Below are 25,924 nucleotides of genomic sequence, written 5' to 3' on the forward strand. Positions count from 1 at the left end.
CCATATATAAGGCCCTTACTATAAAATGCCTCATGAGTTGATTATTTGCCGTCACTGGGCTTACTCTATGACCTATTTTACCAAGAAAAAGAATTTTGTTGCAGACCAGTTTGCCCACTTGGGTAATTCTCTCAGTTTGGGCTGTCATCTTCTTATTTATTTCCTCTACCTCTTCTTCTTTTTTGCGAAAAAGATGGAATATTATTGATAAACACAATCAATTACGGAGAGTTGAAAGTGTAGGTACCCAAAATGTCAATGGGGCCTACTCATGAGAGCCCAAAAATAACTTAGGCCCAGACCACTTGAGGAAGTGGTTGGACTCCATCCTGACACTGAAAATCCAAACCCTAAGGTCATCCAAAGCCCAACCGAGATAGGGAATGGCCATCAGGCCCGTAAAGCTACCCTCTCTCTCGAAGGATCCAACGACGCCAGGAGCCAAGCCCAAACAGAAAGTGAACAAGAAGTTAAGAATGACCCAAACTTCGATGGTTGAAATGTCGTTCCTTCAATAATTGCATTAATTATTTCACACATTATAAACAAGAAGTTAAATGAAATAAGAGTTACACATAACCAATTTCCCCAAACATATTATATATTTCATAAATAATTTTCAAAGTTTAATTGAACAGTTGAAAGAAAATCTTAATAATTAACGTACATAATCTTGACAGACATGGTTAAACACTAGGCTAATTAATGTTTTATGACTTAGGAGTTGTGTAATGCGGTTTTTCTTCTATAATTGGACACATAATTTATTTTTGATGACTTTTCCTATTGAGAGGGGCAATAGTATATTAAACTCACATATACTACACGGATGCTAATACTCGAACCTAAGACCTTGACTGAGGGAGTAATTACTCAAAACCACTACATTAGTGGATTCTTTGCAATTAAACACATAAATCTTAGTAACAAATTTAAGGTGTGTTGTGAATAATTTTACTTTTACTTTTATCCTTTTAAATTTGTGATGCAAGTTTTTTGTGGCCTGATTTGTGATACAATATTTAGATGATTGGTATTTAATTTTTTATATGCAGTTTTTGTTGCCAGTTCCAAGTTGTTCGCTTTATCATTATGGTTGTAGATTTATGGTTTATGCTTCTACAACTTGAATGTTAAGGATAAGAAACTCTTTCATAGTAACAAATAAATAAGAACTCTTTTATGGAAAAAATAAGAACCTCTTTTAAATTTACATATGATATATATTTTTTTATGTCCAGTCACAGTGTATGAGTGACCGATATTGTTGGTATTTCATAAACCTAAAAATATAGAATTAATAAATAAATACACGTTTTATAATTTTTTGTGTTAAAGCGCGACGGTCACTTCAAAAAATTTCAAATAGGTGAGGACTTCCAATTTACTCAAAGAAATTAAATAAGAGAAGAGTATAAACAAAACTCCTATAATATTATGACAAAATGAACTCTTTTTTTGTATATATTTTAAGGTTTTAGTTTTTTAAAGTTCAGTGAGAATCGAGATTGAAATTTTGCACTGTCCAGAATGACACCCAAAAAAAAAAAAAAACATACGTGTGCTTTGAAGTATTGTACCGTGGGTACCGATTTGCTGTAATGCTTGTATCCTTATCGTTTCGGACCGAACCACTTTTTGGTACCTTAGGCCCATATATATATGAGAAATCAATTTTAGAAAGAGAAAAAAACCGAGAGACTGATAAAAAGGGGATTTAGGGTTAGGGTTTTGGAAGCTGTTCACTTAATTGGCTCACTGCAATGGAGGAGATTACTGAGGGTGTGAACAACATCATCATCGCAGATTCACACAAGAAGAACCGAATTCAGGTCTCGAATACCAAAAAGCCCCTCTTCTTCTATGTTAATCTTGCCAAGGTAAACCTTTCTCCCAACCCTGTTCTTAATTCTGTGTCTTTGTACGGATATTTACATACGCATACATGTGTAGATATGCTTGTATGCCTAAATTGGTTCTGGGTTTTCTCTTCTTTCTTTTTTATAATGCCTGGCGTCTGCTGAAATTTTAGTTTGTTGGTTAACTTGCAAAATTAATCTTTACCTGGAAATAGAATGTTTTTGGTTGACATAAACGAAGCAGTTTTTGTTTCTTCTTTAAGTGTTTTGGGATTAATAATTTGTTCTTATCAGTTCTTTTATTATTTGTATTCATCATGTTTCTGTCAATTGATTGTTTTGCAGAGGTATATGCAACAGTATAATGAGGTGGAACTCTCTGCTTTAGGAATGGGTATGAAATCATTGAGCTGTTTCCATCTCATTAAGCTCTAAAACTTACGACTGTGTGTGCGTGTGTGGATCTCTGTGGGTATGCATGTGCTAGTGTGCCTTTTAATATGTTCTTCGACATGACACCAAAATCACGGAACTGTTGACGTTCCTAACTAAGTTCTGGATAACTAATGAAACATAAGGTTCGGTCATTTGTGGGTGTTCTTTGGGTTCATCTATATTATTAAACAAGTTAACATTCCTGTTGTGGTTTCTATGCACAAGCTAACATTCCTGTTGTTTGATGTCTGTTGGTCATAGTGAATTAAAGCTGGGATCTATAGTGTGGATGTTACATTTGTTTAGCCTTGGAAAGAGAAAGTTTGCCAAGAGCCATTATGTCATAATAACTCTGTTTCTAGTAGTGAGAACTTGAATAAAATCTTGACGTGTTTCACAATTTCTAGAGTGTAGACTCTTGCATACATGTTCCAGTGGGCTAGGATGAAGAAGTTCTCTTGTTTGTTGGTCCAGTTTGGTCATTGCTTAGGTTTCCTTGCTCATGTTTAATATGATGATTATTACAATTTTCAAGTAAATACGTCCTTACTATTTCAATATATACTCATAGATAGAGAACAAACTTTTAATAGGAAAACAAAGGCTTGTAGTAAAATTGTTCTAATTGGTAGTTGGAAGTGACAAATGGACAAGTGCTTAGTTAACAAGTAGAGGGGTTGCTCTAAGGTACCGTCTACTTTGCAGAATGGGATTCCAAGAATTCCATACCCATTACTGTTCCATGGGTTTATAGAAACCCATGACAGCAAGCTCCATTTAATTATTTGGCAACGTTGGGAGGGGAGATAGTTTTTAGAAGGCATAAATAGGGTCATTGTTGTTATTGTCATTTATTATGAAGTTTAAGCCAGTAGATGGGAGACCTGCCTGCTCCTTTTGGGAATGCAAAACCCCATTTTATGGGGTTTGGACACCAATAGGAATGGGAACCTCCCCTCCTGTGTGCACTTATCAAACATGGGAAATGAATGTGATTCCGCGAAACAAACTTCTAACTAAGAATATTGAAACTTAGGCAATTCTATAGTTTGAGGGAGCTAAGTTGCATTGAATATTGCAGTGTTTTATTATAGTTTGGATTCCTTTAGTATGAATGCTAATTCGCAGATTAATTCTCATTGTACCACTGCAGCTATTGCCACTGTTGTTACAATTGCAGAAATTCTGAAAAACAATGGGCTGGCCGTTGAGAAAAGTGAGGCTTCTATCTACTTTTATATCTTTCTGCAAAGCAACTATCATTATTCAATTTATATATTCTTGAGTATCAATGCAGAAATCATGACGTCGACTGTTGACATAAAGGATGATTCTAGAGGGAGACCAGTCCAGAAAGCCAAGGTATTTGAAGTTTTATTTCTATTAAAATTTGTTTTGAATCCTATCTTGAAATATGTCTAGCTTAGGTCTGTTAAAAAGAATGACTGAATATATATGTTAATGAAATGTTGGAGTTTTGCATGGAGAGATCCTTTTGCAATTATTGTTGACCTACTTGATTGGTCTGATTCATGATAATAAGTGTGGATTTATATTCTTGGGCTATCTGTCCTGGTAAAGGTTCCTACATGGAGGTTAAAAGTTTAGTGCACCAATAGTGTTATCATTTCGTATGAACTTTATATGGTTATTTTCCTTTGCAGTTACTTTTTGACCATTTAGCAAAAATTCTTGGGTTCTTTTCAAAATTTATCTTCATATTCATTTAATGTACGTCATTAGAGTATAATCTTGTTTTCTGAGATCATTTCAACAAGAGTTCTACCATTTTGTGAGGGCTTCCAGCTCAAGAAGCATAGAACTTTACATCCCACATCCATGACAAGCGATTGAGTCTTGTCTTCCCTGTCCCCTATATAAGAAATAACCTTGTGTTCCATTTTGTTTATATGTATTTATTGTTATTTTCTTTTGGTTTAGATTGAGATTATGCTTGGGAAGTCGGAAAACTTTGATGATTTGATGGCCGCTGCAGCTGAGGAGAGGGAAATTGCAGGTGCTGAGGATCTAAGCTGAAAGAAATTCCTTGTTTGAGGTTCCTAGAGTGTGTTTAGCTTGAATTATGTACCCTAAACTTGATTATGGTAATAAATTTTTTGCGAAATATATTATCCAAGAATAGAATATGTTATGGGAAAGGCATTTATTGTATGCTTATAACTTTTGTCTTCCGTTTTATCTTAGGAGTGGGTGGGGTGTGGGGCTATCTGTTTCGTGAAAAAGATGGGACATGCTAAGTGTAATTGACCCTGAAGTTATTTAAAAGTTTAGATTAATTTCCCATTTGTTGGTAATAAGCTATTTGGCAAGACCTGAAACCATATGTTTCTATACTAAGCTTGTTATGGATGAAATTAATATTTTCAACAAACCAAATATATAGTATGCATGCAAACTTGAACATCAAGTCCAAGTTATGTTAATTTGAATTTGAATTTGTTTCGGTGTCAAAAGTTTTCTTAGTCATAAAATTAGGGACTTTGTTGGAATCATTTGTTCCATATTTCAAGACTGCTTAATCAAAACAGTTGGATTTCTGCAAATTTTTTTGTCGTCGATGAAATGGGGGCTTAAAACCCCAACAACCAACCACAAAATTAGCAAGAGAAATCTTACGAGAGCAAGAGACCCCTAAGAGGTCATCTACCAAAGCATCATTAGCCCACACAGAAGCATTATCAAAATAACAAATGCCTAAGTCCAGGTTGTAGCTCCACCTTGCAAGGCAGTGAGCAAGGCAATTCTTTTCCCTATATGTAGGATGTAACTGATAGTTCTCAAATTGCCTTAAAAGGGGTCGTTTGGTACGGCGGACTGTCATGGACTGGACTAAATCCTGGGACTGTCTAGGATTAGCTCGGATTGGCCTAAGCTGGATTAAGTACTGACCTATGTTTGGTGCTGCGTCGGACTAAGAAGCTGGATTGTAAAAATAGTGAAGACCTATGTTTGATGCTGTGTCGGACTAAAAAATAATTTTTTTTAAAATTTAAAAATTAAATGTAAGTTTTTTTTTTTTGGTTATTATAATTACCAAATTCACATTTACATTTCTTTTCCTCCAAACCAAAGACTTTTTGTTTGTTATTAAGGTTATAAATTCCATCGAGTTTATGTATAATTAAGTCTTTACTTATATAATTAAGTCTCTACTTGTATGCAAACACAAAGAATTTAATTAATATATCAATAATAACCACCAACCACCACTCAGTTGTCTTATGAGTATTGTTGTTATTTTAAATTTTATTTGTTTGTGCAAAATTGAGGTTGTTATGAACAATATCATGTAGTGTTGCCCATTGCACATTAAAAACCATATATAAATTTAAATACATCCATACATCAAATATACATCCAACACTTCCATAAATCACAAATTTTCCAACCCCACATATGATCCATACTTGTCTTTAAGCAACATACTAGAACAAAAATACATTTAAAATGAAGGGAGAATGCTTATTTCAAACAAAAAGCCACTCTAATATATGACTTGACTTGCTCATTCATCTCGAACTTTGTCCAATTGCGTTTTGGTGTAGGTGTCCTTCCGTTTCATAAGTCTCACATACTGAAATAAACATGAAAAGCGCATATAAAATGGAAACATAAACAACAGGAATATGAACATAAGATTAAAAAGTGTAAGGTTCTAAATTTGCATAAGATATCACTTCAAATCGCCCAATATACATATTTGCAAAATCATATTGGCGAGCAGTTTATACTCAAGATAAAATTGAGATTTCATTGTATAACTCAACCAACACAAGAATTTTCCAAAATCCATATATGAAAAATCATATTCTTGAGCAGTTCATTAACAAAAATCAGATTTCATATTATAACACAACCATCCAGACACTTATTGCTCAATAATCTTTTCAGTCATACTCAAAGTCAATTGTAGATTAGAGATCAATAATTCAGTTTAATATTATAACACAATTTGCATAACCATACCTGCAATCGCTCAACTGACAAGCAAGTTCTCAACAAGGCATTGCAATAATAGCCGTATTCCATAAGAATAACAAAAAAAAAGGAATACAACTCCAAAAACAAAATTATTATAGGGTCAATGAGGTAAATTTTCAACCCTAAGAATAACAAAACAAAATCTTTGAATCTAAACAGAACAATGTTATTAACAGAACAAGATTCTTAGCCCATGTGTAATCAAACAATAGTGATAGCAACCACTCACCATCCACAATATGCCTCTGATGATATCCTTACAATAGGTGTGCCTCCAACAAGTCCTGTTTGAATACCATGATCCAACTTCATTTTATTTATAAAAAAAAAAAAAAAAAGAACTTTTATACCAGGAAAAGCAAAAAATACAGAAGAACAAAAACAAGAGTGGCCAAGAAGATCACAAGAACACCAGAAAAACAAAACTTCATGATCTGCAGACTAGTGTTAGGCATGACTAGTAATTAGTGAACCAAATATAGAGCTAGGTAGGTTTTTGAGTAAGTGATTTTACTATGCCAAATAGAGCAATGGAGAAACTAAAATTTCACTAACCAACTTGGCCTTCAAGCCCATTCAATGATTCAAGCAGTGACAACAAAACACCTCTACAAAACACCTCTACAACCAAGCATAAATAGCTTCACTGTAATAATCCAATATGATCCAAAAACTGCAATATAACAGAGGAAACAAGTACTTGGCTGACTGATCCAAACAATGGAAACAATTGAAACATTTAAACCCACACAGATCCAAACAAGCCAATATGCCCTGCTAAACAAAAGTTTAACTTTAAAAAATTGGGATACAACTCTAATTTCTAAAATGGATGTCCATTTTTAGAAATAGTATCCGTATAGTTCAACTCACACAGATCCAAACAACTCTAATTTCTTTGGAAGATTTTCCCTTTTTCTTGCTTAAAATTCCCAGCAACCAAACAGAGGATAGATAGAAAATAACAACCTAACAATGAAATTTCTCAATAACTCCCAAAGAAAAAGCAATACCCATGAAAAATTACCTTTCAAAAATGTTGCAAAGAGAGAGAGAGAGAGAGCATATGAGAAAGAGAGCCGGAGTCACGAACGAGAGAGCTGGAGTCGCGAACGAGAAAGAGAGGGAGAGAGGCAGAGTCGCGTGTTCTCAATTCAGCGAAGGGCTTATTTTGAGAACCGAATTTTAGGCTCTCTGTATAAGGAGAGCGAGTGAGTAGGTTTTTTTACTGTTGGACTCCACAATCCCATTTAACTTAGTCCCTTGTTTTACCAAACATAGGCTTCAAGCCCTATTTAGCACAGTCCAAAGGAGTGAGGCCTACCAAACATGCCCAAAGAGTGCAGCAATCTTGCAGCAAACCAACAAGTGGGTGAAACCGGGAGACGTCAGTTTGTTGGATAAGTTGTACACCAACATCTGAATTCATTTCAATGATGAGCCTATTGATGCCTTTATCCAAAGCCATTTTAAGACCAAAAAATAAGCCCCATAGTTTAGCTTCAATTATTTGGCCCTTTCCCAAGTTCACCGCAAACCCTTTAATCCATTCTCTAGCACAGCCACGAAGAATACCACAAGCACCAATATTCCTAGAGGCAAGTTTGCAAGAACCTTCCACATTTAGTTTAACCACTCCAGTACCAGGAAATTCTCAAGTCAAGAAAATCTGTATTTTCTCCCCAGCTATATTACCACCACAAGGAAACTTACTTCATTTAGAGATAGCATAGAAGATGATTTGCCTGGTGTTAGAAGGAGCAGCCTCATCAACATTAAAGGTAGATTGGTTTCTCCATTTCCACAAATATCAACAAATAAACACAAAATCAGAGCACCAAGAAATACTCCCAGACCATCTAGCCTTGGAGAGGATATTAGCCTTTAACCAAGGTTGGAAGTCAGTATAAAAGAAATTATTTCATTGGTGGGGAAGCAAGAAATATCGCCAAATCTCTTTGGCTTTAGTACAATCTCTAAGAATGTGGAGAGCAGTTTCATAGGGCCGATCACATATAGAGCAAGAAGGGTCAGTAGCTAAAAATTCCTTCTTACTCTCTAATTTCTTTCTTACTCTCTGCATTTTTCAACACTAAAGAAGTTGGACCGGATCCAAAAGGTTATATTGGTTTACTCCGCCATCTCAAAATAGTTTAATTCCAAGTAGAAGTTTTCGAAGACGTGGAAAAAGAAAAACAATGAAAATGGGACAATTTATGATTTCCAAATAGGTTTGAGAATATTTGAAGGCTTGCACATGACAAATCTTTAAAAAAGATGGGAGTGAGGAATACCCTTAAGTGCTAAATTTAAAGGAACTAATAATTTGCATTTACATTTCCAAAAGTAGCATAACTAGACCATGTACTTTTGCCCTTAATCAAAATATATGCATTCTTCTCACAAACTAATTCACTTCACCCATCTAACCAAGTTCATGAATATCATGCGACATCAACATTTCACACAATAAACATTTTTTAACTTCCACGATAATCATGATTTTTTTTATATTCTGTTATAACTTCCATCGATATTTCACATATTATATGCATTCTTTTATGTTAAAATTTTTTTTTTTTGAAAAAAAAAAACCGACTATAGTAAGGCTGTAATGACCCAAACCTAAATTCATAACTACTGAATAATTTATTTTGAGAAAAGACAATTTTGCCCTTGGAATATTTTATTAAAGAAAAATTGACTTTTTGATCGAGAAGGAATTTGACAATTCTACAGACACCGTTGCGTAGAACACGCTGAAATGAGTTCATAGACACGTAGTGGGCCCGAATCGGAGTTGTAACTAGAGAGTTATGGTCAAAAGAGTCTCAGTGGCAAAATCGTAAATTTTTCAAAGTTGATTTTTATAAAAACCAGCTTTCTCTCTCTCCCCCTCACTCTCTCCCGCGACCTCTCCGCCCTTCCTCCTTCTTCACCTTGTAACTCCGGGCACCGGCCACAGCTGTGGACGGGGCTAGTACCAAAACGATCGGGACGATGTCCTCTTCCTACCCCAGCCACCTCCCGCCTCCAGCTGCCGCGGATTCGCCGGAATTTGGAGAAGAAGCGACCGACGTCGTCTAAACTTCAAAGCCGCCGATCTCCCTCCTCCGGCCACCATTTCCGTTGACCCAGGTATGGATTTTGAACCTCTCGAGCTGTTCTAGCTGCCTGTTGGGTAGGAATAGATCGATTCTCAGTGTAGCTATTGCATTTTTGAGCTTGAAATTTTGGCCAATTTTCGGCCTCCGTGATCGGCCACTTCCGGTCATTTTTTGGGGTAGGTCCAAGAACAAAAGTGGCTCCAAATAGGGTGTTTTACCTAGAGTAGGAGTTTGGAGCTGTGGTTTGAAGTTTTTATGGCGAGGTGAAATCGCTTTGGACACCCATCGCTACCGGCGCGTGGGTGAAGGTAGTGCAGTGGCACTATGTCTTGTTGCGATCCTCAGGTTGTCACGAGCGCGTAGGATTTTGCGGATCTCAATTTGGATACCGTTTGAGCCCCAAACGGATTTTCCATATTGTACGAATTCCGAGTTCGACACTGCTGAACCGTTGGATCGCGCTCAATTTCAGATGTTGTTCTAGATAATTTCAGAATCGTGTAGGATTCGACGAATTGTGAATCGGAGTCCCGGATACTCCGAAATCGCGAACCCTGGGGTTAGGGTTTAGAAATTTACGATTACACGATCGTGGTCAATCCGATCGTTAGTTTCAGACCAAACTTGCAAGACATGGTTCCTTAAATGTGAGGAACTTAAAGGAACTCTCAGATTGGTAATTGGAGGTCGTGGACCCCACGGGGTTCCGTATCAACAAATATGGAAGTTTATCGCTTAGTGAAGTCTCGAGTCTTTTCAGACGGTTTTAAACATCTGAAATGCCTAAGTTGGCAGAAAAATGACTTTAAAGCTAGTGCACGCACTTCTAGAAGTCGGGGGTCAAGATTTTAATTAAATACTTATACCGAGCAATTTTATTAATTAAATATTCATGATGGTTTACCCAGGCACCCGGGACCAGGCAGACCCGCAGAAAAGACTTTCAGGAGGTCTAGCTAGCTCGGACCAGGAGTGAGTGAACTTTTCTTTTATAAATGATTTTATATAAATGAATTTCATTATTTGATCTTGAATAAGTTTTATTAATTATGATTTTTCCTAGCATGCTTTGTGAAGTTAAATATCTTATTTATATGCTGCTTAGTTGATTATGCTAAAGAGATATAGAAGGCAGAGTTTGAGATTTATATCAGATAAATAGCAGCATAGTTTCAGATTTACAAACTTCAGTTATTTATCAGACTTTTCAAAAATATTTTATTTTAAACCACCGTGAGTACCCAGCTACAGTTATTGCCTTCAGTTATGCCGATGTCTACAGACATCCAGTTCACTTTCAGTTTTGTCAGTGCACTTGACATTTGCCTCACGAGTTTCGGGGACGCCTAGGCCCTGAGTTCCAGGATTGCAGTTTGGGTTGACTTGGTGTCACCGAGATCTGCCAGGATTGCAGCTCGGGTTGACTTGGTGTCACCGAGATCTGCCAGGATTGCAGCTCGGGTTGACTTGGTGTCACCGAGATCTGCCAGGATTGCAGCTCGGGTTGACTTTGTGTCACCGAGATCTGCCAGGATTGCGGCTCGGATAGACTTTGTGTTGCCGAGACCTGCCAGGGGAATTGACGGAATTACAGGAGTACACCCGAGTGGTAGTTTTAATTGATTGCAGTGCTTTTATGCAAGTTTGATTACGATGTTTTTATGCAAGTTTTGATTTCAGTGCTTTCATGCAAGTTTTATTGATCTTGAATACAATTGTATATATTTATACAAATACATAAATACCTTGATTTCAGCATGTGAATGCCGTGAGTTTAGTATGCTTCAAATGCAGAGTACATATTCAGTTTTACTTAACTATTTTTACAATGGGGGTTAGTATATTGACAGGACCCGAACCAAATTTCGCTTTGGAATTCAAGTCGAACCCTGTGCGTGTCCGACACTTGGCGAATGTCGGACACAATTGACCTATTTGCCATTCGAACTATATTTTGACCTTGACTCCTGCCGAAAATTCGGCAGAGTCTCCCTTGTAATTTGCTCAATACCAAAATTTACACCTGTCAAAACGAGCAATAATATCCACACAACCAACTGCCAGCATACTTAAGATACAATACCCAGTCCAGTTCTCAATCTAGGGCAATTGTCAGAGCAGTTCTAATAGTATACAGATAAGTTAATCTTTTTACAAACCCACACTTTTGTAACAAGATGGCGCGGAAGGCAAGATGGCCCGGTGGTGGATTTCCTGTGCACGCTACAGCCTGGGGGCGCAAAACATTTGAAAATGTGAGTGGACAAAAATAAAGGTTCATAAAATATCCTAAGAATATACTAACCCCCATTGTAAAAATAGTTAAATAATTAAGTAAAACTGAATATGTACTCTGCATTTGAAGCATACTAAACTCACGGCATTCACATGCTGAAATCAAGGTATGTATATATTTATATAAATATATACAATCGTATTCAAGATCAATAAAACTTGCAGGAAAGCACTGAAATCAAAACGTGCAGAAAAACACTGTAATCAAACTTGCGTAAAAGCAATGTACTCAAACCTTGCGTAAAAGCACTGCAATCAATCAAAACTACCACTCGGATGTACCCCTGTAATTCCGTCAATTCCCCTGGCAGGTCTCGGCGACACAAAGTCTATCCGTGCAGCTGGCAGGATTCAGGGGACTATAGTCAGCCTGATCCGCTGGCAGTTCTCGGTGACACAAAGTCAACCCGAGCCGCAAATTGGCAGGATTCAGGGGACCGTAGTCAGCCTGATCCGCAATCCTGGCAGGTCTCGGTGACACCAAGTCAATTCGAGCCGCAAATCCTAGCAGGTCTTGGCGACACACAGTCTATTCGAGCCGCAAATCCTGGCAGGTCTCGGTGACACCCAGTCAATCCGAGCCGCAAATCCTGACAGGTCTCGGCGACACACAGTCAATCCAAGCCGCAAATCCTGGTAGGTCTCGGTGACACGCAGTCAATCCGAGCCGCAAATCCTGACAGGTCTCGGCGACACACAGTCAATCCGAGCCGCAAATCCTGGCACTCACGGTCCGGGCGTCTCCGAAACTCATGAGGCAAATGTCAAGTGCACTGACAAAACTGAGAGTAAACTGGATGTCTGTAGACATCGGCATAACTGAAGGCAACAACTGTAGTTGGGTACTCACAGTGGTTTAAAATAAAATATCTTTGAAAAGTCTGACAAATAACTGTATTTTGGCAAATCTGAACTATGCTGCTATTTTATCTGATATAAATCTCAAACTTTGTTTTCTATAACTCTTTAGCATAATCAACTAAGCAGCATATAAGTAAGATATTTAACTTCATAAAGCATGCTAGGAAAAATCACGATTAATAAAACTTATTCAAAATCAAATAATGAAATTCATTTATATAAAATCATTGATAAAAGAAAAGTCCACTCACTCCTGGTCCGAGCTAGCTAGACCTCCTGAAGGTCTCTTCTGCGGGTCTGCCTGGTCCCGGGTGCCTGGGTAAACCATCAGGAATATTTAATTAATAAAACTGCTCGGTGTAAGTTTTTAAGTAAAATCCTGACCCCCGACTTCTAGAAGTGCGTGCACTAACTTTAAAATCATTTTTTTTCTGCCCACTTAGGCATCTGATGTTTAGAACTGCCTGGTAAGACTCGAGACGTCACTAAGTGATAAACTTCCATATTGGTCGCTACGGAACCCCGCAGGGTCCACGACCTCCAATTACCAATCTGAGAGTTCCTTTAAGTTCCTCACATTTAAGAAACCATGTCCTGCAAGTTTGGTCTGAAACTGACGATCGGATTGATCACGATCGTGTAATCGTAAAATTTCTAAACCCTAACACCAGGGTTCGCGATTTCGGAGTATCCGGGACTCCAATTCACAATCCGTCAAATCCTACACGATTCTGAAATTATCTAGAACAACATATCTGAAATTGAGCGCAATCCAACGGTTTAGCAGTATCGAACCCGGAATTCGCACAATATGGAAAATCCGTTCGGGGCTCAAACGGCATCCAAATTGAGATCCGCGAAATCCTACGCGCTCGTGACAACCTGAGGATCTAGACAAAGTGCCACTGCACTACCCTCACCACACGCCACAGCACGCACCGGCAGCGATGGGTGTCCAAAGCGATTACACCTCGCCGGAAATACTTCAAACCACGGCTCCAAACTCCTACCCTAGGTAAAATACCATATTTGGAGTCACTTTTGTTCTTGGACCTATCCCAAAAAATGACCGGAAGTGGCCGATCACGGAGGCCGAAAATTGGCTAAAACTTCAAGCTAAAAAATCCAATAGCTACACTGAGAATCGATCTATTCCAACCCAGCAGGCAGCTAGAGCAGCTCGAGAGGTTCAAAATCCATACATGGGTCGACGGAAATGGTGGCCGGAGGAGGGAGATCGACGGCTTTGGAGTTTGGAAGACGTCGGCCGCTTCTTCTCCAAATTCCGGCGAAACCGCGGAGGCTGGCGGCTGGAGGTGGCTGGGGTAGGAAGAGGAAGTCGTCCCGGTCATTTTGGTACCGGCCCCGTCCACAGCCGTGGCCGGTGGCCGGAGATACGAAGGAGAGAAGGAGGAGGGGTGGAGAGGTCGTGGGAGAGAGTGAGGGAGAGAGAGAGAAAGCTGGTTTTTATAAATCCAACTTTGAATTATTTACGATTGTGCCACTGAGACTCTTTTGACCATAACTCTCTCGTTACAACTCCGATTCGGGCCCACTACGTGTCTACGAACTCATTTTACCGTGCTCTACGCAACGGTGTAAGTGGAATTGCCAAATTCCTTCTCGATCAAAAAGTCACTTTTTTCTTAATAAAATATTCCGAGGGCAAAATTGTCTTTTTTCCAAATAAATTACTAATTAAATTAGAATTTTTGTTTTGGGTTATTACAGTATATTCTTAGGATATTTTATGAACCTCTATTTTTGTCCACTCACATTTTCAAATGTTTTGCGCCCCCAGGCTGTAGCGGGCACAGGAAATCCACCACCGGGCCATCTTGCCTTCCGCGCCTTCTTGTTACAAAGTGTTGGTTTGTAAAAAGATTAACTTATCTGTAAACTATTAGAATTGCTCTGATATTAACCCTAGATTGAGAACTGGACTGGGTATTGTATCTTAAGTATGCTGGCAGTTGGTTGTGTGGATATTTTTGCTCGTTTTGACAGGTGTAAGTTTTGGGATTGAGCAAATTACAGGGGAGACTCTGTGAATTTTCGGCAGGAGTCAAGGTCAAAATACAGTTCGAAGGGCAAATAGGTCAATTGTGCCCGACATTCGCCAAGTGTCGGACACGCACAGGGTCCGACTCGAATTCCAAAGCGGAATTTGGTTCGGGTTCTGTCAAAGGCCGCGAAAGAAAAAGGAAAAAAAGGACCCGCCTAGGGTATGCGATTTTTTAAATAAAAAAACCGTAGTATAGCTGCGCGGCTATACTCTTTTAGTATGTTATATTTGAAAAGGTTTAGGTATACGATTTTTTAGGTAAAAACCATAAACCCAATTAGGTATACAATTTTTTAAATAAAAAACTGTAGTATAGCCGCCCGGTTATACTCTTTTAGTATATTATATTTAAAAGGAGTATAGCTGCACGGCTCTACAATTTATTAATAAAAAAAATTAAAAGAAACGGATCCTTCTAGATGCGTTAGTTTATACTTTATAGATATTAATTTTCAATCAGTAATATGCGAAAATTTTGTGTATAATATGTGAATTTTGTGTGTATTATTGAAAATTTGGTAAAAAACAAGTGTATTAAATATGAAAAATATGTACGTACATGTACAATACGAGTATTAAAAGTGAAAATGCTAAATTATGTATACCGGTAATAAAAACTCAAAAGGGTACAATAGAGACTCAGTTAATGGCCTAATAGTAATGGATAATGATTTGAACTACACTTATTGATAAACAAGAATGAGGGGAAAAAAATTTAAAAAATACATTGTTTTATAAAAAAATTTAAAAAATTACGCCAGTAAAGCCGCACGGCTATACTTTTGTGTTAAAAAAGTCCCGCTATACTATTTATATAAAAAAGGAGAGGACCCGCCTAGCGCCCCCATAGCGATTCGGCTCCCACGTGTAAAAACTGTACAGCCGTGCGATTATACTCGTCAACTATATTATATTTAAAAGGAGTATAGCCGCTAGGCGATACTATTTTCATACCAAATTAATAAAAAGACCCTTGTAGGGCTTGGCATTTCTCCTATAACTGCATATCATTTCCAGTATATTGGCTCCGCCTTGTTTCTCAAAAACCAAACCCATTTACGAACTCTCTAAAATGTCCCTAAGATCGCTCAACTCTAAACCCAAAACCCTTCACTCTATCTTCCACTCTCTTCTCTCACCCCCCAAACCCAACACTTATTACAATCCCTTCTCTTCTCTCACTTACCAAAACCCACCACCTCCACCATCACCACACCTGGTGAATGAGATCTCACGCATTCTCAGCGACCACAGAAACCCTCACCACGACTTGGAGCATTCCCTCAACCCTTTGTGTACCCAAATATCCACAAACTTGGTTGAACAAGTTCTTAAACGGTGCAAAAATCTTGGCCTCTCTGCCCACAGGTTCTTTCTTTGGGCTAAAACAATTCCGGGGTTTCAGCACAGTTTTGAAAGCTATCACATTTTGATTGAGATTTTGGGAAGTAGCAAGCAATATGCTGTGTTGTGGGATTTCCTTATAGAGGTGAGAGAGTCCAAGTGTATTGAGATTGTCCCAGAAGTTTTCTGGCTTATTTTTAGAGTTTACAGTAGAGCTAATCTGCCTCGTGATGCTATTCGAGCTTTTAATAGAATGGTTGAGTTTGGAATTAAGCCTAGTGTTCTTGATCTTGATCAGCTTATGTATACGTTATGTAAAAGAAAGCATGTCAAGTATGCCCATGAGTTTTTTGATAAAGTTAAGAGTGGGTTTGAGTTGAATGCTAAAATTTATAGTATTTTGATGAGGGGTTGGGGAGACGTTGGTGATTCGGATGAGGCACGTAAGTTGTTTGATGAAATGACTGAACGAGGATGTTTGGTGGATGTGCCTGCATATAATAGTTATTTGGAAGCTTTGTGTAAAGGTGGGAAAGTTGATGAGGCCTATAAGGTATTCCGGGAGATGGGGTCAAATGGAACTGACCCGGATGCTTGTACTTATTCGATTTTCATTCGTGCATATTGTGAAGCCAATGACATTCATTCAGTTTTTAGGGTGCTTGACAGGATGAAGAGATATAATCTTTTGCCTAATGTGTATTCTTACAATTGTATTATCAAGAAGCTGTGTAAGAATGACAAGGTGGAAGAGGCTTACCAACTTTTGGATGAGATGATTGAGAGGGGAGTTATGCCGGATGCGTGGAGTTACAATGCAATCCAAGCTCATCATTGTGATCATTGCGAGGTTAACAGGGCTCTTATGTTGTTATCTAGAATGAAAAAAGATAACTGCAAGCCAGATCGACATACTTATAATATGGTGCTAAAGTTGTTGATTAGGATAGGAAGATTTGATCGGGCAACGGAAGTTTGGGAGAGTATGGGGGAGATGGGATTTTATCCTTCTGTTTCAACATATTCCGTAATGATCCACGGTTTGTGCAAGAAAAAACATAAGCTAGAGGAGGCTTGTAAATACTTTGAGATAATGATCGATGAAGGTATACCACCATACTCTTCTACCGTTGAGATGTTGAGGAACCGGCTTAGGGGCTTAGGGCTCCTCGAGCATACTGAGATACTTGCAAGTAAGATGGAACAAAGCACTTCTTGTTCAATACAAGAGATGGCAAACTTGATGAGAGGTAATAAAACTTATGTAACATCTAGAAGTGAGCATACTGACAATGAAAGTGATTGATAAACCGAAGGCTGAGTATCTGGGGCTAGCGCGCAGGATCTGCATGCAGCAGTTACCTGAGTCTGAAGAGAGCTCTCCAGATGAACTGTCAGGTTTTGTCCCTTCTTCATGCTACCACATTTCTATTTGTCTATTTGTTTAGATATCTTGCTCTTGCATGTCTATCATAGGCATGCTCAATGAAAATTTTAGAGAAACCAATATGTATAATACCCCAGTTAGTTACATAACCAGGACTATATCCTTAGAATTTATAATCAGGTGGTGTGAAACCAGCACTGGGAGAAGCAAATTATTGGTTTCCATGCCTCTGTTAGTAAGTAATATAGTTACTGTTTTCCTTAGTTGTATGGTTGGTGGGTAGTGTTACTACTGTCTACTGAGGGTTATGCATCTTTTGATGATCGGTCCAACTCTAAAAAACCAATTTGTTATTGCATAACCATGATATTTGGCTGCGTAAAAATGTGAATAGTGTTAATTCCCTGGGTCCAGTGAATTAAAATAGTAGTGGTTTTGTTTATTTGGTTTAGTTTTTCATTATACATCATTAAATACTTTGCACGGCAACATGACTAAAGTCATTGCAATAAGAGTCTGGAAATTTTGAACATTGTCATGTGTTTTATGTTACTGCAGATATTGACATTGGCATCATGATTGGAGAAATCCTGAAAAGATTATGGGTTTCTATATGAAGGGTTAGTTACTTACCACTCTGCTGTATAATTGAGTTTCTGGATTTTCCTTTATTATGGAATAATTTTTGGGGGGACAATTGATATTCAAAATACACATATAAAATCAACTCTTCAGGGCCGCTGTGCAATTGCCAAGATAAAGGATGAATTGGGAAGGAGGCCAAACTTGAATCTGGAGATTGCTACTGTGAATCTTATTGGCAATTTTTAAGGAAACATGGCCTTATTTTAATGGTTGGTCATTTGCCATGTGAACTAGTGCAAACACTTCTTACTAAATGAGAAATGGTTTTCTTTGCTAACGAGAAAACCTTCTGACCAGTACATGCCTTCGTTGTGACATATAGAGTGTTAGGGTAAACACCAAGTATGTGCTACATGAGAAACGATTTTCTAACTTCTGAGTTCATTTCCTTGATGCTTCGATACTGATCAATGAACCTCTTCTTAATTGCAATTTCTGCAGACCATTTTCTTTGGGAACTTGTACTTGGATGTATTCCATAGGTGCAGCCATATTTTACTATCTTGGTGAGTTACCAATTGAGTTTTGTAAACACAATACCCTGTTGAAGTTTGATATGTTATTTCCATCAACAATATGAGCTGAGCATAAAAACCTCATGTGCTGTTAGGGTTTGTTTCAGTTACCTTGATTTTACCGGATCATATAGCATGAGAACTAGCATTTAATCTTTTTCATAAAGACAAGATAGCTAATTGGCTATCTAAATGGAAACAGAAAATGATTAAACAGTACCTGATTAGAATTAAAAACTCAGCACATCTAAATGAAAACACAAAAAGGAAAGTTCTTCAGTACACCATGCATCTTAATGACAATGCTATTGAACTTGAATTTTTCTCCCTCATTTCCTTCCCATTCTCGTTTTCTTTCATGCAATGATGTGGTGTGTTTTTATCATATGCCATGTAAGATTGGGAAAAAAATAAATAAATCGATAAGTGCTTAATAGTCAATGTAAAGCACACTTCCCCCCCTTTTGCAATAGGGGCTGGCCCCAATGATTTGGTGAGCCGAATTCAATAAATGCTTTAGATTTAAGAGTAAAGCTTCCGGAAAAATTGAAGCAACCATGGTTAACTTGCCCAAAGCCCTGAACGGGTGGGTTCTTGGGCATTCTTGTCATGGTGCAAAAGCATCTGTGTGGTTGTATGGAGTTGACAATGAATAGGTTTCTATTGGTGTCTACCTGATGTGGTTTTGTAATGTAGGACATTAACACTCATCTTGTATCATAGTACTTCTGTTTGGTGACTGGATTTTGAGGTAATTGGATCGCATAACATTAATCGAATGATGTGTTTGGTGCTACACATGATTAAGGAGCTGGATTAAATTGAAATATGTAGCGTAGCAGGTTTAGACTAATCTCATCCATCTTTTTTTGTAATTTTTTTATTTATTTATGCGGTTATATCATCCATCTTAAATTTTAATCCCAGATTTGGTGAGATTCATAATCCAACTACATTTAGGCCTGTAGGTTTAGACATAATCAAATACAAGTCCTTTTTACTAGGATTCTGAATCCAATCCGGTCACATAATCCAGCCTACCAAAGGGCTAAAAAGTTAGGATGCATTTAACCCAAAAGAACAAAGAAAAAGGAAAATAAAGTATTACATGTACAACAAATCCCTGCCATAACCACTGGAGAAAGACTTCAGCTAGCGATGAATTTTTCATGCAATGTCTACATAGATGGCCAATAACTAAGCAGACAGACACATATCATTTGACCCAAAAAGAGAAGAAAAAGAGAGGACGCATATCAATGATCACCAACAACAAAATCCTATACTTGTATCTGTTGATTCTGATATCCAAATCATGACCGCCTAGTCAATCTTTTCAGCCGGCTTGATGATGATACCTTGGATGATAAGCCCTCTCTTCCAGTGTCCCCCATGTTGACAAAGATCAAACCACACTTCTCCAGTTTCTTCTCCCTTAACCTCAAAACTACCACCACTAAGCTCTATCCACTGCCCTCTCGGCTTCTGAAACAGACTATATTGCCGCTTTTGCTCTGTTCCGTCTGGGAATCTGATCTTAACAGTAACAGGGAGTTCCCATCCAAATGCTCCATTTGTTAATTTGACTTTGTAAACAACTCCTGCTGAGAGCTCTGACATCTTGAATTGTCCTCTCACATTCAGAAAGCATACAGACGATAGCTTGACTACCTCGACGTTGTCCTCACTGCGAATCAAACGTATAGTTAATCCCCGTTTCACCAATAATGATGGATTAGTACTGTGCTTAATTAAGAACCAAAATCTATGATGATAATTTAAATGGTACCTTGTTTCTCTGTAACAATTCCAAACCCAGTATGGAGGGAAACCCCAAGTGACATCTAACCTTCTTGCGTACAACGCCATGCATCTAGATTTCTTCTCAACCCATACTTTCTGCATACATGCACAATGATTAGAAGAATGGGAAAACAAGTTAAATGATAAGCACCTTGCAATTGTCTGGTAATAATATATATCATTAGGCTGACCATTTTCTTGAACTCCTGGAATTCGCCTTTCGCAGAATCCGCCATGATCAAATTGTTTCACCAGTGTGAGAGAGGGAAGAACTGAGCTCACCGGCTTGGCTTCTCTAGAACTATTAAAACAGTTTGGAAAGAAGAACTGACTTTCATATAGTTTTTGTTAAGGCCAAATAACCATTTTTGTCTCCCATAGCTTGGTCCAATTCTTACTCTTTCCTTTTTTCTTTTTTTGAGAAAAGATTGTATTTCATTAAACCAAAGGTACATTACATGGTAAGAACTAATCTTAACGGCAGCCTCGTTAAAACCTTTCTAGAGTAAACAAAACCTCGGGGGTAGGAAATAGTTCCACCTATGCTATTGACTAAACAAAAGAGCCAAACAACTTATACGAAATAGACAAACCTAAAACCCAACTGGAAAACCCTTAAAACAACATCACATCACTACATAGGTACTGTCAAAGAAGTCTTCCTATGATCTAGAGAAAGCATCATAGTTTTTCTTACAGAGTCAAAAACGTACTATAGGTATTAGAATAGATCTAGCCAATCACCTAACCGCAAAACCATTGAAACACATCTCATCACTATGCAGGTACTGTCAAAGAAATCCTTCTATGATCTAAAGAAAGCATCATAGTTCTTCGTACAGAGTCAACAACGCATTGTGAGCATCATAATAGATCCAGCCAAACACCAACCGCCACCTCCAATTTTCTCGATCCAGAACCCCAGTTGACAGGCAAAGGAGACCAAGATTGGCCTATTAGTCTGAAGAAATTCCCAAAGAAAGATTTTCATAGCAGGAATGTTCATCGGTTGCCAAGCCCACAAACATTCCATAGGAGAATTATTAAGGAGACCTTGGAGACCCCTCGAGGCTGGTCTCCTCTGCCTTGTCAACAAAATCCTTGATACAAAAACTACACTTACCAGAAAAAGCCATGCCACTAACAATCCGGTGCCTAACACCAGTTTTCGCACGATTTTGACTTGGCGCCGCATACTAGTCATCCCCTTGAACAGAAGAGGTGGTGGTCACCTCCATAGTGTTAAGATGGAGACCCATCACCAGAGACTGCCTCCTTAGGAACCAAGAAAGGAAGGTGGCTCAGCTACCCTAGGAAGAACAAAAGAGCCAACGGAAAAACCCTAACCCTAGCCGTCAAGGCTTTCCTCGCCTGAACGAGAGAGCGACCCCAAGCTTTTTTTCCTCGTCCAATGCTTACTTTAATACCTCTAGTTTTTGGTTTTTCCAATTTCACCCATATAGTTTACTGATACTAATTATTTCACCTCATTATCTTTTCTTTTTCAACGGAATAAGCACCTGAGGTGATTAGTAAAACCAAAAAAAAAAAAAAAAAAAACTTGACGATATTAAACCGTTTTCAAATTTGAACATTTTAGGAGCCAACGGGTCTAATTTAGTGAAAAATAGCCTTAATTTGTAGATCAGTGGTCTCATAGCACCTTGACAATGTGTGTGAAAAAAATAAAAAATAAAAGGTCCAATTCACCCTCACGTATGCCCTTCACGTCATAATTCCATTGAATAACTTAACGATAATAAACATTGTAAATGTAAAGTGGAATTTTAATTAATATGGTTGGTGTGAGGTTGGGATCGCATGACATGTATAAATTTGAGATTCGAGACGTTATTTGGGTTTTAGGTAAGTTGACTATATTTTAAATTTTTATGTTTTGGTACCAAGTTGAAGAACAATGTCTAGTTAACTAAGCTCGACCAAATTGAGACTTTTTCAAGTGACAGTTATAAAAAGCAAGTGGACTTAAGATCAGTTATTTCATAACAGGGCATGCCAAATTGGCTTTTGTTATATAAATTGTTTGGCCACACTCAACACATACGTGTGCAATCATATAATTTAACTCAACAAGGTTGGTATTCGATATTAGCCAAATTGACATTTTTTGTGTGTATTTTAGGAATCAAGTTTTCTTGCCAAATTAACAAAGGTCAACCCAATTAAGACCTTTTCAAGTGGTCACTAACTATCGTTAATTTATGTATTTGATGGCATGTGGAAGCAAGTGGCAGTTTATCCAAAAGGACCATGACCAAAGTACAGATTAGTGGGACACAAGTTTGTGTAAATAATGATTAATATGATGCTCGGTAGTTGGTGTTTGTGCAAATAATCTCGTGGGAGAATATTCTCTTCTAGATCCTTTAACCTTCGATCTTCCTTCTCTCTCTTCCTCAATTCCTGTAAAAAAAATTAGAGTAAATAGACCACACCCGGGGATGTTGGCCAAAGGCCCTCTGATGCCTAAGTCAGTTCGAGTGTTTGTAGGAAAACAATAGCTAAGCAAAGGGTACGAAGTTGTATGTATGGTGTGAACCGGACGGCTGGAGCCGTGTGTGGTGGCCGGAGCCGTGTGGAGAAAATATGGAGAGTGGAGAGGGAGAAAGAGCTTCAGGTATTTTTCTTGGGTATTAGGAGTAGGTTTTAGATGTACCTTGAATGATGAATGAGGTCGTCTATTTATAGGAGCCTCGGGGCTAAGGTTTCGTAGAGAATATGCTGAGTTTATTCTCTACCCAAATTCGTAGGGATCGAGTCGGACTTAGATAATATCTGAATTAAATGATATTATCTCCTTTTATGAAGATAATATCTGAATTAATGATATTATCTTCTCTTTATTAGGATAATATCCGAATTAATGATATTATCTTATTAAATAAAGATAATATCATATTAATTAAGATATTTATCCCAATTAATTAATTAGCCAGATAAACTGGTTCAATTAATTAATTTAAGAGATAATCTTCTTTTCCACGTAGCGTGCTGTGATTGGAGACGAAAATATTTGTTCCCATAATTATTTCATAATAGGGCATGCCTAACCCAATTAAGACCTTTCCAAGTGATTACTAATTATTGTTTTTAATTCGGTTAGTTTTCGTCAATTGTTTTTTGGTACATTAGTTTTTGTCAATTTTAATTTTGTTTATCTAGGACAATCTTGTTGCTAGTGTTTATTTGATATTGTAGATTAGTTTGTACTTTTGATCTTCCTTACTCGGTTGCTTGGTTTTGTTGTATTTGTGCCATCCTTCAACAAAAAAACTATAAGGCTTACATTAGGGTGGTACCATGAATTTTTTCAAGGGTGGACTAGCTAAAATTTGTTGCTTAAAAATTAACGATATTTTTTAACTTACAATTTCTATATTTTTTTATATAAATAAAACTATACATTAAATCATATAAACCATGCTAGTTCATAGCCCTATGCAAATACAAATTAAACGCAATAAAAGGATTAACACAAGAAGAATGGGGAAACTACCAAGAAGACCACAAATAGACTTCTGAAAAATAATATTTCCCTATTAATGAGTTATAGTCTTTTAATTATTTTTTGTTTGAAAAAATATCTTCATAGAAATAATGGGGAAACAGTCAAGAAGACCACAAAATGAGGGCCCCAACCACAAGTGGGAACGACAAATTGATGGGCTATATCGGTTTGATTTTGTTTTTCTTCAAAAACAACATGGACTACAAGGGGCCATCTCAACTAATGAAAATGCATAGTCTCTTAAAGAAAAGTTATTTACACTAACAACTTCTAAGATTTTTCATATTTTCAAAAAATTCTTGAGGTTTCAAGTTGTTTTAAAAAAATCTATTTCATCAATTTTTTTCTTCAAATAATCAAATTAACCCCAAAATTAGAACTCAGTGAGTGTACTTGCAATCTAATTTTTGAGGTTTTATCATTGGATAAATTTTTTTTCATGACATCTATAATTTTTAGATGGAAAATTAATTAAAGGGGTTTTGTGAAAACAATTTGAATCCTCAGTCCTACTAGTGTGATTTCCAAAACCTCTTGTGAAAACATGAAAAATCTTAGAGGGTGTATAAATAATTCTTTAAAGAAAATGGTCACAGTGTAATTTCCGAAACCTCTTGGGTTTGAGAAATGTTGGGTTTTCTAAGACTAATTTAATTCTTAAGTTTCATGTTTATTTGATAGATAGAGAGATTGAGTATAAAAGTATTTTTGGGATTTTCAACTCCAAATTTGGATTTCTTTGATTTCTTGTTTGAAAATCAAATTCAACGCTTTAGACATTGATTTTCAACAACCCTTGAGTAATCTTCATGAGTTTAAACAAATTTTAGGTTGTTAAGCCAATTAAAAGAAAATTACAAAATTGTTCTTAAATTGTTATCAAAATTGAAATCGAGACAAAACACGGTGAAAAAAAATGCATCTTAGCCTAAACACAGTTGAGTTTACACACCCATGTTGCAGTAGGTTTAATCTGGACCAAGATCAAGAACCTGGTAGAGATTAATTGCTTGGAACTTTGAGACCACATCTTATATTTGAAGACTTTGGTACTATGGCAATCTTCTTTTGGTACAGTATTTCCACTAGAAATCATGATTAGCAGATTGATATTTGGACAACTTGATATAAAATATGTGCTTATGCAGCTTGGAATTTTCCTCACATGGTATGACTAGACAAAAATTGAAGCGCATGGTATAAAATATTTACTTAAATATGTTTACACCATAGTGAACCGAGCAGACCCAGCATCAAAGCGACTAGCACCAAGGCAGCCACGCCTTCTCCCCTGCCGAAGGAAGACACACTTCCGAGGTGCCAGACACCTGCCGAAGCTCCCAACTGCCAAACCTAATCCCCAGGACACGTGTCGCCACCACGACGACTTGCACAAAGTCCCACATTGGAATTTTGTGCAAACCTCCTACTTTCACCTCCCTATAAATAGGGAACAGTACCCAAGTAAAAAGGGTAACTACTCTCCCACTTTTACTGTTACTCTGTCAAATTTACCACTTGTAACTGACTTAGGCATCGGAGAGCCTTCGGCCGGCACCACACCGGTGTCCGAAGCTTAACGATTGCTTCTACCATTTTGTCTTCTGCAGGTCTCCCACCAACCTATTTCACCAAGGGCCTCAACCCTCTTCCCTGCTGAAGACCCCGTATATCTCATCACAAAGTTGGACTCAATATTGGCCGGGCCATTTTGAGCATCAACAGTTTGGCGCCGTATGTGGGAAAGCGACACTAGAATCCCCTCTTTCTCTATCAGCCCAGCTGGCTCCTTCACCCATCAGGCCCCGTCGCCTCTCCTTCACCCCACACTCTGCTATGCCGACCGAGGATAGCCACGACACCCAGCACCATACCCCCCGCGATGGTACTTCCCGAAGGAAATTTTTGGGAGATGCCACTCTCCAGGCAGAAGTGAAGCGCCTCCGCGACAGTATTACTAAAATGTCGGAGAAATACGAACATCTTCATTGCCGGAATGCTGAGCTATAGCATGACTATCGCGCTCTAAAGCGGAACCAAGAGATGACTTGCGCCCAGGATGCCCAACAAGACCTCA

The 25,924-nt window shown here is 37.8% G+C and overlaps 3 protein-coding genes across 4 annotated transcripts; 2 read left to right on the forward strand and 1 right to left on the reverse strand.

Moving 5' to 3' along the window:
* The first annotated feature begins 1,658 nt into the window (after positions 1-1,658).
* Positions 1,659-4,596, forward strand: LOC117623111 (uncharacterized protein At2g34160-like). Its single transcript, XM_034353968.1, has 5 exons — positions 1,659-1,880; positions 2,205-2,253; positions 3,448-3,510; positions 3,592-3,656; positions 4,236-4,596. The coding sequence occupies exons 1-5, from the start codon at positions 1,764-1,766 to the stop codon at positions 4,329-4,331; spliced, it is 390 nt and encodes a 129-aa protein (XP_034209859.1). The 5' UTR covers positions 1,659-1,763; the 3' UTR covers positions 4,332-4,596.
* An 11,009-nt stretch (positions 4,597-15,605) lies between these two features.
* Positions 15,606-18,621, forward strand: LOC117622475 (pentatricopeptide repeat-containing protein At1g52640, mitochondrial). 2 transcript variants are annotated; one of them, XM_034353150.1, is made up of 4 exons: positions 15,606-17,366; positions 17,914-17,975; positions 18,091-18,342; positions 18,442-18,621. In XM_034353150.1, exon 1 carries the CDS (start codon positions 15,697-15,699, stop codon positions 17,272-17,274), a length of 1,578 nt encoding a protein of 525 aa, XP_034209041.1. In that variant the 5' UTR covers positions 15,606-15,696; the 3' UTR covers positions 17,275-17,366; positions 17,914-17,975; positions 18,091-18,342; positions 18,442-18,621. The 2 variants fall into 2 exon arrangements, with proteins under 2 accessions (XP_034209041.1, XP_034209040.1); XM_034353149.1 differs by having other exon boundaries at positions 18,091-18,621.
* Positions 18,622-19,838: 1,217 nt separating this feature from the next.
* Positions 19,839-20,554, reverse strand: LOC117621616 (lectin-like). Its single transcript, XM_034352184.1, has 3 exons — positions 20,510-20,554; positions 20,305-20,414; positions 19,839-20,202 (listed from the first exon to the last, which is right to left on the reverse strand). Exons 1-3 carry the CDS (start codon positions 20,552-20,554, stop codon positions 19,839-19,841), a joined length of 519 nt encoding a protein of 172 aa, XP_034208075.1.
* Positions 20,555-25,924: the final 5,370 nt, after the last annotated feature.

This window comes from Prunus dulcis, chromosome 3, assembly GCF_902201215.1.
Source record: "Prunus dulcis chromosome 3, ALMONDv2, whole genome shotgun sequence".
NCBI classification, from domain to species: Eukaryota; Viridiplantae; Streptophyta; class Magnoliopsida; order Rosales; family Rosaceae; genus Prunus; species Prunus dulcis.

What these genes read in the sequence shown, in the direction of transcription:
- LOC117622475 (XM_034353149.1), top strand. Translation starts at nt 15,697, where the DNA reads ATGTCCCTAAGATCGCTCAACTCTAAACCCAAAACCCTTCACTCTATC.
- LOC117621616 (XM_034352184.1), bottom strand. Translation starts at nt 20,554, where the DNA reads ATGGCGGATTCTGCGAAAGGCGAATTCCAGGAGTTCAAGAAAATG. An exon ending in TCCAGGAGTTCAAGAAAATG is followed by an intron (nt 20,415 to 20,509) that starts GTCAGCCTAATG and finishes GCATGTATGCAG; the next exon opens with AAAGTATGGGTTGAGAAGAA. An exon ending in AATTGTTACAGAGAAACAAG is followed by an intron (nt 20,203 to 20,304) that starts GTACCATTTAAA and finishes TTTGATTCGCAG; the next exon opens with TGAGGACAACGTCGAGGTAG.
- LOC117623111 (XM_034353968.1), top strand. Translation starts at nt 1,764, where the DNA reads ATGGAGGAGATTACTGAGGGTGTGAACAACATCATCATCGCAGATTCA. An exon ending in TGGGCTGGCCGTTGAGAAAA is followed by an intron (nt 3,511 to 3,591) that starts GTGAGGCTTCTA and finishes GTATCAATGCAG; the next exon opens with AAATCATGACGTCGACTGTT. An exon ending in GACCAGTCCAGAAAGCCAAG is followed by an intron (nt 3,657 to 4,235) that starts GTATTTGAAGTT and finishes CTTTTGGTTTAG; the next exon opens with ATTGAGATTATGCTTGGGAA.